Genomic DNA, 19219 nt, shown 5'->3' on the forward strand with positions numbered 1-19219 from the left:
TGTGTGCTGTCATCTATAACCGCCGCCATCTCCTATAGGTGACCATGTGTGCTGTCATCTATAACCGCCGCCATCTCCTATAGGTGACCATGTGTGCTGTCATCCATCTATAACCGCTGCCATCTCCTATAGGTGACCATGTGTGCTGTCATCTATAACCGCCGCCATCTCCTATAGGTGACCATGTGTGCTGTCATCTATAACCGCCACCATCTCCTATAGGTGACCATGTGTGCTGTCATCTATAACCGCCGCCATCTCCTATAGGTGACCATGTGTGCTATCATCTATAACCGCCGCCATCTCCTATAGGTGACCATGTGTGCTGCCATTTATAACCGCCGCCATCTCCTATAGGTGACCATGTGTGCTATCATCCATCTATAACCGCCGCCATCTCCTATAGGTGACCATGTGTGCTGTCATCCATCTATAACCGCCGCCATCTCCTATAGGTGACCATGTGTGCTATCATCTATAACCGCCGCCATCTCCTATAGGTGACCATGTGTGCTGCCATTTATAACCGCCGCCATCTCCTATAGGTGACCATGTGTGCTGTCATCTATAACCGCCGCCATCTCCTATAGGTGACCATGTGTGCTGTCATCTATAACCGCCGTTGTCTCCTATAGGTGACCATGTGTGCTGTCATCTATAACCGCCGCCATCTCCTATAGGTGACCATGTGTGCTGTCATCTATAACCGCTGCCATCTCCTATAGGTGACCATGTGTGCTGTCATCCATCTATAACCGCCGCCATCTCCTATAGGTGACCATGTGTGCTGTCATCTATAACCGCCGTTGTCTCCTATAGGTGACCATGTGTGCTATCATCCATCTATAACCGCCGCCATCTCCTATAGGTGACCATGTGTGCTGTCATCTATAACCGCCGCCATCTCCTATAGGTGACCATGTGTGCTGTCATCTATAACCGCTGCCATCTCCTATAGGTGACCATGTGTGCTGTCATCTATAACCGCCGCCATCTCCTATAGGTGACCATGTGTGCTGTCATCCATCTATAACCGCCGCCATCTCCTATAGGTGACCATGTGTGCTGTCATCCATCTATAACCGCCGCCATCTCCTATAGGTGACCATGTGTGCTGTCATCTATAACCGCCACCATCTCCTATAGGTGACCATGTGTGCTGTCATCTATAACCGCCGCCATCTCCTATAGGTGACCATGTGTGCTGTCATCCATCTATAACCGCTGCCATCTCCTATAGGTGACCATGTGTGCTGTCATCTATAACCGCCGCCATCTCCTATAGGTGACCATGTGTGCTGTCATCTATAACCGCCGCCATCTCCTATAGGTGACCATGTGTGCTGTCATCCATCTATAACCGCCGCCATCTCCTATAGGTGACCATGTGTGCTGTCATCCATCTATAACCGCCGCCATCTCCTATAGGTGACCATGTGTGCTGTCATCTATAACCGCCACCATCTCCTATAGGTGACCATGTGTGCTGTCATCTATAACCGCCGCCATCTCCTATAGGTGACCATGTGTGCTGTCATCAATCTATAACCGCTGCCATCTCCTATAGGTGACCATGTGTGCTGTCATCTATAACCGCCGCCATCTCCTATAGGTGACCATGTGTGCTGTCATCTATAACCGCCACCATCTCCTATAGGTGACCATGTGTGCTGTCATCTATAACCGCCGCCATCTCCTATAGGTGACCATGTGTGCTGTCATCTATAACCGCCGCCATCTCCTATAGGTGACCATGTGTGCTGTCATCTATAACCGCCGCCATCTCCTATAGGTGACCATGTGTGCTGTCATCCATCTATAACCGCCGCCATCTCCTATAGGTGACCATGTGTGCTGTCATCCATCTATAACCGCCGCCATCTCCTATAGGTGACCATGTGTGCTATCATCTATAACCGCCGCCATCTCCTATAGGTGACCATGTGTGCTGCCATTTATAACCGCCGCCATCTCCTATAGGTGACCATGTGTGCTATCATCCATCTATAACCGCCGCCATCTCCTATAGGTGACCATGTGTGCTGTCATCCATCTATAACCGCCGCCATCTCCTATAGGTGACCATGTGTGCTATCATCTATAACCGCCGCCATCTCCTATAGGTGACCATGTGTGCTGCCATTTATAACCGCCGCCATCTCCTATAGGTGACCATGTGTGCTGTCATCCATCTATAACCGCCGCCATCTCCTATAGGTGACCATGTGTGCTGCCATTTATAACCGCCGCCATCTCCTATAGGTGACCATGTGTGCTATCATCTATAACCGCCGCCATCTCCTATAGGTGACCATGTGTGCTGTCATCTATAACCGCCGCCGTCTCCTATAGGTGACCATGTGTGCTGTCATCCATCTATAACCGCCGCCATCTCCTATAGGTGACCATGTGTGCTGTCATCCATCTATAACCGCCGCCATCTCCTATAGGTGACCATGTGTGCTGTCATCTATAACCGCCGCTGTCTCCTGCAGCCTTTCTGCTGGAGTTCCCCTGATCAGATTTTCAGCGTCTCCTTCACATAAACAGCTCTGATCAATTATTAGTGATCCTTACACCTCTATCACACCATGCAGACTCCTCCCCTCCCCCATCACACCATGCAGACTCCTCCCCCCCACACCACACCATGCAGACTCCTCCCCTCCCCCCATCACACCATGCAGACTCCTCCCCTCCCCCATCACACCATGCAGACTCCTCCCCTCCCCCCCATCACACCATGCAGACTCCTCCCCCCCACACCACACCATGCAGACTCCTCCCCTCCCCCATCACACCATGCAGACTCCTCCCCCCCCACACCACACCATGCAGACTCCTCCCCTCCCTCCATCACACCATGCAGACTCCTCCCCTCCCTCCATCACACCATGCAGACTCCTCCCCCCCACACCACACCATGCAGACTCCTCCCCTCCCTCCATCACACCATGCAGACTCCTCCCCCCCCACACCATGCAGACTCCTCCCCCCCACACCATGCAGACTCCTCCCCTCCCTCCATCACACCATGCAGACCCCCCCACACCATGCAGACTCCTTAACTCCCCCATCACACCATGCAGACTCCTCCCCTCCCCCCATCACACCATGCAGACTCCTCCCCTCCCCCCATCACACCATGCAGACTCCTTACCTCCCCTATCACACCATGCAGACCCCCCCACACCATGCAGACTCCTCCCCTCCCCCATCACACCATGCAGACTCCTCCCCTCCCCCATCACACCATGCAGACTCCTCCCCTCCCCCATCACACCATGCAATCCCCCCCCACACCATGCAGACTCCTCCCCTCCCCCATGACACCATGCAGACTCCTCACCTCCCCCATCACACCATGCAGACTCCTCCCCTCCCCCCATCACACCATGCAGACTCCTCACCTCCCCCATGACACCATGCAGACTCCTCCCCTCCCCCCCTCCCCCGGTCACACCACCATCCTCACCTCCCCGGGAGCGCTCCTGCACCTTCCTCTGCAGCTCTTCCTCCTCCAGCTGCTGGAGACGTTTGGCAATTTCCTATAAAAGTAAAGGTAATCTGATAAAACACTTAGCATATAGTCGTCAGGTTTAAAGATGGCCGTCCAGGATTCTATAGTGTAGACACATAGGTCATGGACAGCGCCACCTGTGGGTGTATATTATTGTATTAGGTTGTGTATTAGGTTCCTGGTCATCTATTGTAAAGCAGATGTTATTGAGTCCAGGGGTGAAGATCCCCTAATATAGGATAAAGTGTCTGAGGGGCCTGATCACACCACAGGTGGGCCTGATCACAGCGGGGGGGGGGGGGGGGGGGGGGGATTGGTTCTTTACCTCTATGGTTATGTAGCAGCTCTTTTGTTCTTTACCTCTATGGTTATGTAGCAGCTCTTTTGTTCTTTACCTCTATGGTTATGTAGCAGATCTTTTGTTCTTTACCTCTATGGTTATGTAGCAGATCTTTTGTTCTTTACCTCTATGGTTATGTAGCAGCTCTTTTGTTCTTTACCTCTATGGTTATGTTGGGGGTCTTTGGTTCTTTACCCCTATGGTTATGTGGGGTATATTCAGGGCCGTATTAACAGCTACTGCTGCCCTAGGCACTAAACCTGAAGACGGTTTCGGCCACATGCATTTCTCTACATGTAGAAACATTGTTTTAATTGCGTTTTCATGGTTTTTTAACGGCTTAACACATAAATTTCCATATTGAATCAATGATAAGAGCGGCCTGCACATTGTCTGAGGGAATTCTCACCACAGGATTGGTAGATTGGTAAGTAATAGCTCCAGGCGTCACAGCCATATCAGACCAGAACACCACCACACCAGACCTGGTCATACCTACCCCCCCACCCCCTCAAAAAGACATCAGATTTACTGGCAAGTCTGATGGGGAGGTGAGAGACTAAAAAAATAAAAACCAAAAAAATAAAGTTGTTACCTTCCCCCTGCTCCCTGGTGCTGCCCCCCTGCAAGGTGCTGCCCTAGGCACCGGACCACGGGTGCCTAGTGGTAAATACGGCCCTGGGTATATTTTGTTCTTTACCTCTATAGTTATGTAGTGTATATTTGGTTCTTTACACTTATGGTTATGTAGGGTATATTTGGTTCTTTACCCCTATGGTTATGTAGGGTATATTTGGTTCTTTACCCCTATGGTTATGTAGCAGATCTTTGCTTCTTTACTCCTATGGTTATGTAGCAGATCTTTGGTCCTTTACCCCTATGGTTATGTAGCAGATCCTTGGTTCTGTATCTTTATAGTTATGTAGCGGGTCTTTGCTTCTTTACCCCTATGGTTATGTAGCAGATCTTTGGTTCTTTACCCCTATGGTTATGTAGCAGATCTTTGGTTCTTTACTCCTATGGTTATGTAGCAGATCTTTGGTCCTTTACCCCTATGGTTATGTAGCAGATCTTTTGTTCTTTACCTCTATGGTTATGTAGCAGATCTTTTGTTCTTTACCTCTATGGTTATGTAGCAGCTCTTTTGTTCTTTACCTCTATGGTTATGTTGGGGGTCTTTGGTTCTTTACCCCTATGGTTATGTGGGGTATATTCAGGGCCGTATTAACAGCTACTGCTGCCCTAGGCACTAAACCTGAAGACGGTTTCGGCCACATGCATTTCTCTACATGTAGAAACATTGTTTTAATTGCGTTTTCATGGTTTTTAACGGCTTAACACATAAATTTCCATATTGAATCAATGATAAGAGCGGCCTGCACATTGTCTGAGGGAATTCTCACCACAGGATTGGTAGATTGGTAAGTAATAGCTCCAGGCGTCACAGCCATATCAGACCAGAACACCACCACACCAGACCTGGTCATACCTACCCCCCCACCCCCTCAAAAAGACATCAGATTTACTGGCAAGTCTGATGGGGAGGTGAGAGACTAAAAAAATAAAAACCAAAAAAATAAAGTTGTTACCTTCCCCCTGCTCCCTGGTGCTGCCCCCCTGCAAGGTGCTGCCCTAGGCACCGGACCACGGGTGCCTAGTGGTAAATACGGCCCTGGGTATATTTTGTTCTTTACCTCTATAGTTATGTAGTGTATATTTGGTTCTTTACACTTATGGTTATGTAGGGTATATTTGGTTCTTTACCCCTATGGTTATGTAGGGTATATTTGGTTCTTTACCCCTATGGTTATGTAGCAGATCTTTGCTTCTTTACTCCTATGGTTATGTAGCAGATCTTTGGTCCTTTACCCCTATGGTTATGTAGCAGATCCTTGGTTCTGTATCTTTATAGTTATGTAGCGGGTCTTTGCTTCTTTACCCCTATGGTTATGTAGCAGATCTTTGGTTCTTTACCCCTATGGTTATGTAGCAGATCTTTGGTTCTTTACTCCTATGGTTATGTAGCAGATCTTTGGTCCTTTACCCCTATGGTTATGTAGCAGATCCTTGGTTCTGTATCTTTATAGTTATGTAGTGGGTCTTTGCTTCTTTACCCCTATGGTTATGTAGCAGATCTTTGGTTCTTTACCCCTATGGTTATGTAGCAGATCTTTGGTTCTTTACCCCTATGGTTATGTAGCAGATCTTTGGTTCTTTACCCCTATGGTTATGTAGCAGATCTTTGCTTCTTTACCCCTATGGTCATGAAGCAGATCTTTGGTTCTTTACCCCTATGGTTATGTAGCGGATATTTGGTTCTGTATCTTTATGGTTATGTAGCGGATCTTTGGTTCTGTATCTTTATGGTTATGTAGGGGATCATGAGCTATGCATCTGCAAAACCAGATCTATACATAATATAACATTTTAGCAAGAAATTAATAAATGTAGAATCTTGCACATAAATCTGACGATACATTGTAGTCATTTTTTTTACATTTTCCATGACCACACAAGAAAGGGAAGGATGTGGCTGAGGTTGTATGAGGGCACGCTGTCCGCCCAGCCATGCAGCCCACACTCTTATCAGCAGCACCACTTTCCACTCACTCCCTTAAAGGGATTTTTGCTTATTTTTCCAAAAACAATACCCCAGGTAAACAGATGGTTCTCATCCTGGACCATCCATTGACTTGTATGGGCCGATGTGGACAGGATGTCTTCTCCCCGCACATTAGATGGCGGTCCTGACAGCCCGGCACAGCCCGTTGTACCTCACCCCAGATATGTCTCTCGAAATAAGATCTGGGAACGATGAAGACAAAAAAACACACTCACTCGCTGGACCCATCTATAACTATGTGATCCTTGGGGATGGTGCATAGTCCTGCTGATGGTCTCCTCCCGCCAACGGGGCATGAACTTGGTCATCACAGTGACTAAATACTGCTGCCCCCACACACAGATAATCTATGGATGCCACATGTGCCAGGGCAAGAGGGTGCAGCCCTGTCCTGGAGATCGCTGGAGAAGGGGGGGGGGAATCATGTGGTCAGAGGATAAGGCTCCTATTAGACAAAGCGATTTAAACGGATAACAATAAGATTGTTTACCATTACCCTGAAATCGTTCACGATATTACACCGAACAATGGTCGTCACTGCGATCGTTCACTCCATCTGATCCCAGCAAAGGAACGACATGGAATTACACTGAACGATTAGTGACTCAACGCGGCATTACAGCGAGCCATTCGCAAACGCTAATCCTCCCGTGTAATAGGGCCCTGACTAGCTGACTGGTGGGGGGGGCTGACTGTCGTACCACCACAAGAGGGATCAGTAGTGAAAGGAGAGGCCTTACACATGATCAGCTGTCGCCCCATCAGTGATTGCTATATACGGGTGGGGATCCCAGCTGTCTCACCCCAACCTGTAGATAGCCAGTGGATTGAGTATCCCGATCGCTGTAATCATTCTGCGATCCCTCCATTACTCTGACCCCTGTTAAATAACACTACGACCCATAACACCCACACATGTAGAAGAGACAGGAAACGTTTCACAATTAACCACAAGAGAGATTAGCAGGAAAGTGTGCGGCTGAGCGACAAGGGGATAACATGAGGGGACGAGGCGGCTGAGCGATAAGGGGACAACATGAGGGGACGAGGCAGCTGAGCGACAAGTGGATAACATGAGGGGACGAGGCGGCTGAGCGACAAGGGGATAACATGAGGGGACGAGGCGGCTGAGCGATAAGGGGACGAGGCGGCTGAGCGACAAGGGGATAACATGAGGGGACGAGGCAGCTGAGCGACAAGTGGATAACATGAGGGGACGAGGCGGCTGAGCGACAAGGGGATAACATGAGGGGACGAGGCGGCTGAGCGACAAGGGGATAACATGAGGGGACGAGGCGGCTAAGCGACAAGTGGATAACATGAGGGGACGCGGCGGCTGAGCGACAAGGGGATAACATGAGGGGACGAGGCGGCTAAGCGACAAGTGGATAACATGAGGGGACGCGGCGGCTGAGCGACAAGGGGATAACATGAGGGGACACGGCGGCTGAGCGACAAGTGGATAACATGAGGGGACGCGGCGGCTGAGCGACAAGGGGATAACATGAGGGGACGAGGCGGCTGAGCGACAAGGGGATAACATAAGGGGACGAGGCGGCTGAGCGACAAGGGGATAACATGAGGGGACGAGGCGGCTGAGCGACAATCGGATAACATGACGGGACACGGCGGCTGAGCGACAAGGGGATAACATGAGGGGACACGGCGGCTGAGTGACAAAGGGATAACACAAGGGGACGCGGCGGCTAAGCGACAAGGGGACGAAGCGGCTGAGCGACAAGGGGATAAAACGAGGGGACGAGGCGGCTGAGCGACAAGGGGATAACACAAGGGGACGCGGCGGCTGAGCGACAAGGGGATAACACAAGGGGACGCAGCGGCTGAGCGACAAGGGGACGCGGCGGCTGAGCGACACAAGGGGATAACACGGGGGGGCGCAGCAGCTGAGCGACAAGGGGATAACATGAGGGGACGAGGCGGCTGAGCGACAAGGAGATAACATGAGGGGACGCGGCGGCTGAGCGACAAGGGGATAACATGAGGGGACGCGGCGGCTGAGCGACAAGGGGATAACATGAGGGGACGCGGCGGCTGAGCGACAAGGGGATAACATGAGGGGACGCAGCGGCTGAGCGACAAGGGGACGCGGCGGCTGAGCGACACAAGGGGATAACACGGGGGGGGGGGGGCGCAGCAGCTGAGCGACAAGGGGATAACATGAGGGGACGCGGCGGCTGAGCGACAAGGGGATAACATGAGGGGACGCGGCGGCTGAGCGACAAGGGGATAACATGAGGGGACGCGGCGGCTGAGCGACAAGGGGATAACATGAGGGGACGCGGCGGCTGAGAGACAAGGGGATAACATGAGGGGACGCGGCGGCTGAGCGACAAGGGGATAACATGAGGGGACGCGGCGGCTGAGCGACAAGGGGATAACATGAGGGGACGCGGCGGCTGAGCGACAAGGGGATAACATGAGGGGACGCGGCGGCTGAGCGACAAGGGGATAACATGAGGGGACGCGGCGGCTGAGCGACAAGGGGATAACATGAGGGGACGCGGCGGCTGAGCGACAAGGGGATAACATGAGGGGACGCGGCGGCTGAGAGACAAGGGGATAACATGAGGGGACGCGGCGGCTGAGCGACAAGGGGATAACATGAGGGGACGAGGCGGCTGAGCGACAAAGGGATAACACGAGGGGACGAGGAGGCTGAGCGACAAGGGGATAACAAGGGGGCGCATCGGCTGAGCGACAAGGGGACGAGGCGGCTGAGCGACAAGGGGATAACATGAGGGGACGAGGCGGCTGAGCGACAAGGGGATAACACGAGGGGCGCAGCGGCTGAGCGACAAGGGGATAACGCGAGGGGACGAGGCGGCTGAGCGACAAGGGGATAACGCGAGGGGACGAGGCGGCTGAGCGACAAGGGGATAACATGAGGGGGCGCAGCGGCTGAGCGACAAGGGGATAACACGAGGGACGCGGTGGCTGAGCGACAAGGGGATAACACGAGGGGACGCGGCGGTTGAGTGACAAGGGGCTCACATAAGGAGACATGGCGGAGGCTGAGCGACAAGGGGATAACATAAGGGGACGTGGTGGCTGAGCGACAAGGGGATAACACAAGGGGACGCGGCGGCTGAGCAACAAGGGGATAACATGAGGGGGCGCAGCGGCTGAGTGACAAGGGGATAACACGAGGAGACGCGGCGGTTGAGTGACAAGGGGATAACACGAGGGGACGTCGGGGAGGTATGAGGGGACGTGGCAACTGGGGTACAAGGGGACGCGGCGGCTTAGTGACACAAGGGCATAACAATAGGGGATGCTCTGGCTGAGGTACAAGAGGATGTGCCTGCTGACATATGAGGGGTCGAGTCGGGTTAGGTATGAGGGGGAACGCCGGCTGAGGTACGAGGGGGCCGCCTGGCGTACAAGGGGACGAGCCGGCTGAGGTACGAGGGGACACGCCGCACCTCCTCATATACTACTGCTTGGGTGGCACTGTTATATACCACAAGTCCTAGGAGGGGGAAAGGGGCCGCGGCCGCTACTAGATGGCGGCATGGAGACCGTAATTACCCAACTTCACTGTATGTAAAGTGGTCTAATAATGCTAAATAAAGACAATAAATACATCACTATAACTCTCTATAAATATGTTCTATTACTGCTGGGGGGGTAGGGGGGCAGATCTATTTCTATAGCACATTACGAGAGAATTCTGGAATAACCCTCCTCATCCAGGAGCCCGATCCATCACATCCACAGCTCACTGATTTCAGTGACAACTCGGTAATACATTATTTGGCCTGTGGAGGCGCTGCAGCAAATGTGGTCACACGCTGACAGATTGCATAGAAGATCACAGCTGATCATGATGGGGAAGGGACAACCTGTGATCAGCTTATCGTCAGGGACCATTCTAGTAGAAATAAGGGGGTTGTCTAAAGTGGAGAACGCCTCTAATAATAAAGTCCACACGTCTCCATTTTGTGCTGACAGCCCTGAAGCGGCATGGATTGCGATGAATTTCCGTCTCTGCTGCGATTTCTGTAGGATAAGTATATGCTGTGTCTTGGTTATTAAATGAAGAATAAAAATAAAAGAAAATATTTTTACATAAATTAAAAAAAAAAAAAAGTATAAAAAAAGATGAAAACCTAATTCAGACTAGCTATGGCGTCACAAACAGGATGCTGGTGCCCCCTAGTGGTTCACACTATTACAGCACAACTTAATCGGAGGTTTTGGTTTTGTTATTCATAGGGGCTTTACCATCTGGACATGTGGCAGGGGTGAGGGGGCTGCGAGAGGCCAAAACTAGAGACAAGGTGGGAGAATGCAAAGATTAAGGGTGATCTGCTGTCTTATGGCAAGATTCTCCTTGTTGCCCATAGAAAGCAGTCACAGCTCCCTTAGCAACCAACACAAGTCCCATAGCAACCAGTCACAGCTTCCTTAGCAACCAACACAGGCCCATAGCAACCAGTCACAGCTTCCTTAGCAACCAACACAAGTCCCATAGCAACCAGTCACAGCTCCCTTAGCAACCAACACAAGTCCCATAGCAACCAGTCACAGCTTCCTTAGCAACCAACACAGGCCCATAACAACCAGTCACAGGTCATATTAACAGAGAAATATTAGAAATCTAGGCTGTGATTGGTTGCTTTGGGCAACAGAGAGGATCTTACCATAAATCTCCAGGTTATAATCACTAACTACATCAATGGTGACACATCTACAGCTCGAGGACCCAAGTGCGATATGGATATAGTGGAAATTGGTGATTTAGAGCTTTTGAACTCCTGCCTGGAATAGCAGAAGCCATGTGTGCCCATGTGTCAACGTTTACAGTCTCCATGAGAGCTGTGCACCTGTAAGAAAGGCCGAGGTTATTGGGGTGTCTCAGGCTTTGGGCCTATAACATCTCAGCCCAGAAGCTTTTATTTCTGGTTTGTAATAGGCCGGACGGAGGCCGTGATTTTCTCCTTGCTGGCTTCACAAGAGAAATGACCCCCCATCTCAGTCCTCCCACTGGTGACGCAGCCGTGACCTCCCGTTTCCTGTGTATCTTGGCAGCAGTTGAAGGGCTGACACCCCCGGGGAATCACACAATGACCTTTGTGATCTGCAGAACGTTTATTACTGAACAAAGCGGCAGAAATAGAAAGTAAAACAGTAAGGGCCAATGTGACAGGCTGGAAATTCCCCAAACACGCTGCCGGGGGCCACAACATAACTCAACACAACATATCTTAGCATTTCTTACTGCCGGGGGGTCCGGATAAAAGATTTCCGGCTCAGGATACGTCACATCGGTCTATGGCCTGTAGACATGCTGTTAGGGATCGTGTAGGCGCCATTACTAACATTTCTGTAAATCACTTTGTTTACATCAGAAAAAAACAGCTGTAAAACCGCTAGACGTCTCACCTCCCTGCAATCGACTGGCCACTGCCTGTTGTTAGGGGAAATCTGTCTCTAGTAGCAGTGAAATCAGAACAGAACACAGGAAGTGGGGAGGGGCTTAGCTACAGCTATCCACAAGGTGAAGAAAGCCACAGAGAGTTTGCACTAGGTGTGTGCACTACTGGCAAATAGCCCGGCCCTGGTCCTGTTCCCTAAATTGGAGATATGGGAAATAGTTGTGCACCATGGAGGGGATTCTTAGGGGCCCAATACCGGTAGTGACATCACTTACATCAGAGTCAAACACCGATCCATTCACCAGCTATGAGACTGTCAACCACAGCTCCATCTGCAGGATGGAAGTGGAGCATGTACTGCCTCACCATTCACTCGGGGAACAGCGGATCCTGATCCTCGGTGCTATAATGCAGCAGTCGTGGACAGTGTGGCGGACCATACAGCAACACAGCAGCAGTACACAGTAGTCAAATAAATGGTGACAACCAGACCCCCTGGTCACTGGAGTCCTCCTGAGTGGGGCTTTCTACTAGATCTCAATCAGTGAAACTCCTATCCCCCCACCCCCTCCATGCCTGATCCTGAGCTGACTGATCTATGAATATAACAGTGAGGACCCCAACTGCAGATCACCTGATCCTGAGCTGACTGATCTATGAATATAACAGTGAGAACCCTGACTGCAGATCACCTGATCCAATATAACAGTGAGAACCCTGACTGCAGATCACCTGATCCTGAGCTCGCTGATCTATGGATATAACAGTGACAACCCTGACTGCAGATCACCTGATCCAATATAACAGTGAGGACCCCGACTGCAGATCGCCTGATCCTGAGCTGACTGATCTATGAATATACCAGTGAGGACCCAGACTGCAGATCGCCTGATCCTGAGCTGACTGATCTACGAATATAACAGTGAGGACCCTGACTGCAGATCACCAGATCCAATATAACAGTGAGGACCCAGACTGTAAATCACCTGATCCTGAGCGGACTGATCTATGAATATAAAACCAGGATTACAGTGAAGACCGACAACCGGTGCCGTCGTCAGCATCGCTGTAATCACCAATAATATTCCAGCTTATTATAAAGCAGTACCTTGCACAGGCACCAGGTGGCGACACAGGCCACAATCAGGTCCGGCCCGAGAACGTTTTATCCTCGTTACGAGCAGTTCTTCCTGCATTGCTCTTCCTAATATCTCGTCACAGTGAACGGGACACTTATGCTATAAGTCCAGACGGCCCCAATGGACTCCACAGCTGGGGGTTTCCCAATGCATCCGCACTAAGAAATTATGTATAGATTGCGGCAATAACATCTCCATAAGAAGAAATGACCGAGAACCTCCCGTATAAGAAGAGATGACTGAGAACCTCCCGTATAAGAGATGACTGAGAACCTCCCGTATAAGAAGAGATGACTGAGACCCTCCCGTATAAGAAGAGATGACTGAGAACCTCCCGTATAAGAGATGACTGAGACCCTCCTGTATAAGAAGAGATGACTGAGACCCTCCCGTATAAGAAGAGATGACTGAGAACCTCCCGTATAAGAGATGACTGAGAACCTCCCGTATAAGAGATGACTGAGAACCTCCCGTATAAGAAGAGATGACTGAGACCCTCCCGTATAAGAGATGACCGAGAACCTCCCGTATAAGAGATGACTGAGAACCTTCCGTATAAGAGATGATCGAGACCCTCCCGTATAAGAAGAGATGACTGAGAACCTCCCGTATAAGAAGAGATGACTGAGAACCTCCCGTATAAGAAGAGATGACTGAGAACCTCCCGTATAAGAAGAGATGACTGAGAACCTCCTGTATAAGAAGAGATGACTGAGAACCTCCCGTATAAGAAGAGATGACTGAGAACCTCCCGTATAAAAAGAGATGACTGAGAACCTCCCGTATAAGAGATGACTGAGAACCTCCCGTATAAGAGATGATCGAGACCCTCCTGTATAAGAAGAGATGACTGAGAACCTCCCGTATAAGAGATGATCGAGACCCTCCTGTATAAGAAGAGATGACTGAGACCCTCCTGTATAAGAAGAGATGATCGAGACCCTCCTGTATAAAAAGAGATGACTGAGAACCTCCCGTATAAGAGATGACTGAGAACCTTCCGTATAAGAGATGATCGAGACCCTCCCGTATAAGAAGAGATGACTGAGAACCTCCCGTATAAGAGATGACTGAGAACCTCCCGTATAAGAAGAGATGATTGAGAACCTCCCGTATAAGAGATGACTGAGAACCTCCCGTATAAGAAGAGATGACTGAGAACCTCCCGTATAAGAGATGACTGAGAACCTTCCGTATAAGAGATGATCGAGACCCTCCCGTATAAGAAGAGATGACTGAGAACCTCCCGTATAAGAGATGACTGAGAACCTCCCGTATAAGAGATGACTGAGAACCTCCCGTATAAGAAGAGATGATTGAGAACCTCCCGTATAAGAAGAGATGACTGAGAACCTCCCGTATAAGAAGAGATGACTGAGAACCTCCCGTATAAGAGATGACTGAGAACCTTCCGTATAAGAGATGATCGAGACCCTCCCGTATAAGAAGAGATGACTGAGAACCTCCCGTATAAGAGATGACCGAGACCCTCCTGTATAAGAAGAGATGATCGAGACCCTCCTGTATAAAAAGAGATGACTGAGAACCTCCCGTATAAGAGATGACTGAGAACCTTCCGTATAAGAGATGATCGAGACCCTCCCGTATAAGAAGAGATGACTGAGAACCTCCCGTATAAGAGATGACTGAGAACCTCCCGTATAAGAAGAGATGATTGAGAACCTCCCGTATAAGAAGAGATGACTGAGAACCTCCCGTATAAGAGATGACTGAGACCCTCCCGTATAAGAGATGACTGAGAACCTCCCGTATAAGAGATGACTGAGAACCTCCCGTATAAGAAGAGATGACTGAGAACCTCCCGTATAAGAGATGACTGAGAACCTTCCGTATAAGAGATGATCGAGACCCTCCCGTATAAGAAGAGATGACTGAGAACCTCCCGTATAAGAGATGACTGAGAACCTCCCGTATAAGAAGAGATGATTGAGAACCTCCCGTATAAGAAGAGATGACTGAGAACCTCCCGTATAAGAAGAGATGACTGAGAACCTCCCGTATAAGAAGAGATGACTGAGACCCTCCCGTATAAGAGATGACTGAGAACCTCCCGTAGAGAGAGCCACGTTATAGACTTGTCATCTGCCGTCCTGTATAGCGTAAAGTCTCAGGTGCAAAATCAACCCCAATGGGGGTGATGACAGCGAGTGGATCCGTCTACTGCCCAATACGACTGGATAGTAAAGAAGGTCTCTGCCTTTACAAAGAATAGGTGAGTAACAAATAAAGGGGCAAATACATATAATCTCAAACACCTGAAGCTCATCCAAGGAACCCAGCTCCTCAGGCTCTATAATCTGTATGTATGGGGCACTCCGCCTCACCCTTGGGGGGGACATCTGCCAAGATTCTTTCCCGATACCACTTGGTTATATGGAAACACTCTCTAATAGAACGCTGTATCGGCAGTGGTAGGAAAGCAATGTAACTCTCCCAGCAGTCAGAATATCCACATGAGTCTCCTTCCTCTGCAAGGCCTCCACCCAGTCCACTTTCATGCAGAGGACCGGAGTGGAGGAGCAGTTGGGGGGCTCCCCATGTGTGATATGGTGTCCACACCTGCCACTGAGATCATATATAGGAGTATTCTGCCACTCGCAGAGCAAGGAAGGTCATGGGTGTCTACGTAACCAAAGATGGCCGATATCAGGCCCAAAGGGACATAACCAGGTGGGTGGTGGCAAATGTGCTGACTCGGTCCCAGGAGGAGGAGGATGGAGATACTGAGGAGGAGGAGGAGGAGAAGAAGGATGGAGATACTGAGGAGGAGAATAGGTATCCTGAGGAGGAGGAGGGGCATCCTGAGGAGGAGGAGGATGGAGATACTGAGGAGGAGAATGGGCATCCTGAGGAGGAGGAGGAGGAGGAGAAGGATGGAGATACTGAGGAGGAGTATGGGCATCCTGAGGAGGAGGAGGAGGAGAAGGATGGAGATACTGAGGAGGAGGAGGGGCATCCTGAGGAGGAGGAGGGGCATCCTGAGGAGGAGAAGGATGGAGATACTGAGGAGGAGTATGGGCATCCTGAGGAGGAGGAGGAGGAGGAGAAGGATGGAGATACTGAGGAGGAGGATGGGCATCCTGAGGAGGAGGAGGAGGAGGAGGAGGATGGAGATACTGAGAAGGAGGATGGACATCCTGAGGAGGAGGAGGAGGAGAAGGATGGAGATACTGAGGAGGAGGAGGATGGGCATCCTGAGGAGGAGGAGAAGGATGGAGATACTGAGGAGGAGGATGGGCATCCTGAGGAGGAGGAGGAGGAGGAGAAGGATGGAAATACTGAGGAGGAGGATGGGCATCTTGAGGAGGAGGAGGAGGAGGAGGAGGAGGAGGAGGATGGAGATACTGAGAAGGAGGAGGGTACCAGCAGCCACCATGTTGTCATCAGGATAGAAGGACGCCCCTGTAGAACAATGAGAGGAAACGTCCTATAACAGGAAGATTCCGGCGGCGGCTCACAGGACAGCGGCGACTATTAATAGCCGAATCCTCTGCTGCAGGTTATAACTATCTCCACAGCATCTCTGGTGACCCTGCAAAACACCTCGGCCATCTTGTATCCTACATCAACAACGGCTCCTGGAAATGGCGCCTGGAGTCAATGCATCCGGTCGGACGGGCTTGAGCTGCAGTACTCCACGCAACCCGCAGTACCCCACGCAACCCGCAGTACCCCACGCAACCCGCAGTACCCCACGCAACCCGCAGTACCCCACGCAACCCGCAGTACTCCACGCAACCCGCAGTACCCCACGCAACCTGCAGTACTCCACACAACCTGCAGTAAGGGTGGCGCTGTTTATGGGACAAAGTCCACAATCAATACAGATTCCAGCAGCACCAAAGACAGTGGTAGATGGCGCTAATCTCCCCGGCCCCAGGTACACGCAGCATGGGGGCAGCACTGGGGGATACTCTGGAAGTGCTGTCTCCATACGGATTCTCTGGTTTATGGAACAGAGCTGCCATGTTTTTTCAGGACGGGAATTTCCTGTTTTTACTTATTTGGCTTGAAAAAGGTTTCAGTGGAAAAATCAGCGGTGTGTGAATGAGCAGGATCGCGGCCGTGATTCACACGTCCCAAAGAGGAAGTCCAGGAACCCCGCCCGTCATGGCCTCCGACCCTGCACAATTTTATGAGATTACTGGATGTAATCTGCCCTGAGCCGATATGATATCTGCCCTGCGATCTCCAGCCATGCTGGGAGCTGTAGTCCAACACCATCTGCTCTGTGATCCCCAGCCCCAGGACAGGAGGAGCTGTATACCTCCTCCCGTATACCTGGAGGCTGACAGCCGTGTATTCTCCCACCTCCTCCCGTATACCTGGAGGCTGACAGCCGTGTATTCTCCCACCTCCCTCTGTATACCTGGAGGCTGACAGCCGTGTATTCTCCCACCTCCTCCTGTATACCTGGAGGCTGACAGCCGTGTATTCTCCCACCTCCTCCCGTATACCTGGAGGCTGACAGCTGTGTATTCTCCCACCTCCTCCTGTATACCTGGAGGCTGACAGCCGTGTATTCTCCCACCTCCTCCCGTATACCTGGAGGCTGACAGCCGTGTATCTCCCACCTCCCTCTGTATACCTGGAGGCTGACAGCCGTGTATTCTCCCACCTCCTCCTGTATACCTGGAGGCTGACAGCCGTGTATTCTCCCACCTCCTCCCGTATACCTGGAGGCTGACAGCCGTGTATTCTCCCACCTCCTCCCGTATACCTGGAGGCTGACAGCCGTGTATTCTCCCACCTCCTCCCTCTGTATACCTGGAGGCTGACAGCCGTGTATTCTCCCACCTCCTCCTGGCGGCATACAAGTCCCTCCCGTCACCTCAATCCCATCGACCCCCACTATGTCCGCCCCCTCTACAGCTCCCATGTAAGAATACCTAAATGAAAGCTCCCTGCACCACAAACCAACAGGACACGGCCCACTATACATTTGGGTGGGATTCTCCTTTAAATCCACCACCATAACATTTCCTCACTATGACTACAGGGAGCCGCCATCTTCAGAAACAGCGCCACATACAGGTTGTGTCCTGTACAGCAGCTCAGCATGGAGTCGCAGTACCAGACACAACCTGTGGAGACATGAAGCGCTGTCTCATGAGGTTCAGCACCTGCCGGGGAAGGGGACGCTGCCCAGTGACACCACAAAGAGGTTCTATGCGTCTTCTATATGTTTAAAGGGGAACCTATCCCGAAGGCGTCACATCTCCTGACACCGTGTTACAGAGGAGACCGACATATCAGTATAAGGTGTAGGGTACTGAGGGAAATCCTTTAGGGGTCTAGTGGGCGGTGTGAATACATTAGGCCCGCCCACTGGACTCCTACTGGAGCACCCACTGGAGATGTTATACAGCAAGTCTCCCCATCACACACGCCTCCTGCCCTATAACACGAGGCCGGCAGGTCAGAGGGCGCTCAGCGGGGTAATCCAGCACATGACTCCCAGCTCTATTTATAGGCGGCTTTGCATTGTTGGTCGGATTTGGTGAACACGTTCCTCGCTCCGGAATCTTCTCAAACACAGAACTGGAACTAACTGGAATTCCACAGAACAGAGGGCATGTCGGGCGGTGGGTCACCCAGCAGACCTCCTTAAAGGGGTAACCCAGAATTAAGAGAACACGGACACTTTCATCTAGAAAGAGCGCCGCCCCTGTCCCCAGGCTGTGTGTGGTATTGCAGCTCGCTTCCATTGAAGTGAATAGGGCTAAATTGTAATAGCACATGCAGCCTGGAGGAGGGGTGGCGCTGATTTATGAAGAAAGTAGCTGTGTTCCTCTAATTCTGGAGCCCCCTCCCCCTTTAAACTGGAGCATGAAACCCCTGGAGGACCTGGTACTCCTCCTCGGCCTGTAAGACCCCGTATACCAGCTGGTGGTCCTCAGCTAACATTACACACGTGCTCAGTCGTGTCAGCTGTGCTTGTTATTCAGGGCTCGTCATATGACAGCTATCCTCATCTCCATGGCGACCTTAAAGGGTTTGTCTAAGATCAGATAAATATGGAGGTTGCATGTCAATGGAGGTGAACAGTGAGGCCGTACGTCCCGGATAATTCTGGAAAACTTCCGGCATCGTCATCATCACCCGTGTGTATATATAACAACATAATACCGCCACGCCTTCCTATAGTTTACACTAATAACAAATCAGTGAGGAGCC

At 51.0% G+C, this 19219-nt stretch overlaps 1 protein-coding gene across 2 annotated transcripts in view; it reads right to left on the reverse strand.

Moving 5' to 3' along the window:
* The window catches only part of LOC138769067 (involucrin-like), a 74702-nt gene that overhangs the window by 20268 nt on the left and 35215 nt on the right, over nt 1–19219 (reverse strand). For both annotated transcript variants that reach the window (XM_069947266.1, XM_069947265.1), the window contains exon 6: nt 3476–3548. In XM_069947266.1, coding sequence (XP_069803367.1) covers nt 3476–3548 — 73 coding nt within the window. The remainder of the gene's footprint in view (nt 1–3475; nt 3549–19219) is intronic.

The sequence above is a fragment of the Dendropsophus ebraccatus genome, chromosome 12 (assembly GCF_027789765.1).
Source record: "Dendropsophus ebraccatus isolate aDenEbr1 chromosome 12, aDenEbr1.pat, whole genome shotgun sequence".
Taxonomy (NCBI): domain Eukaryota; kingdom Metazoa; phylum Chordata; class Amphibia; order Anura; family Hylidae; genus Dendropsophus; species Dendropsophus ebraccatus.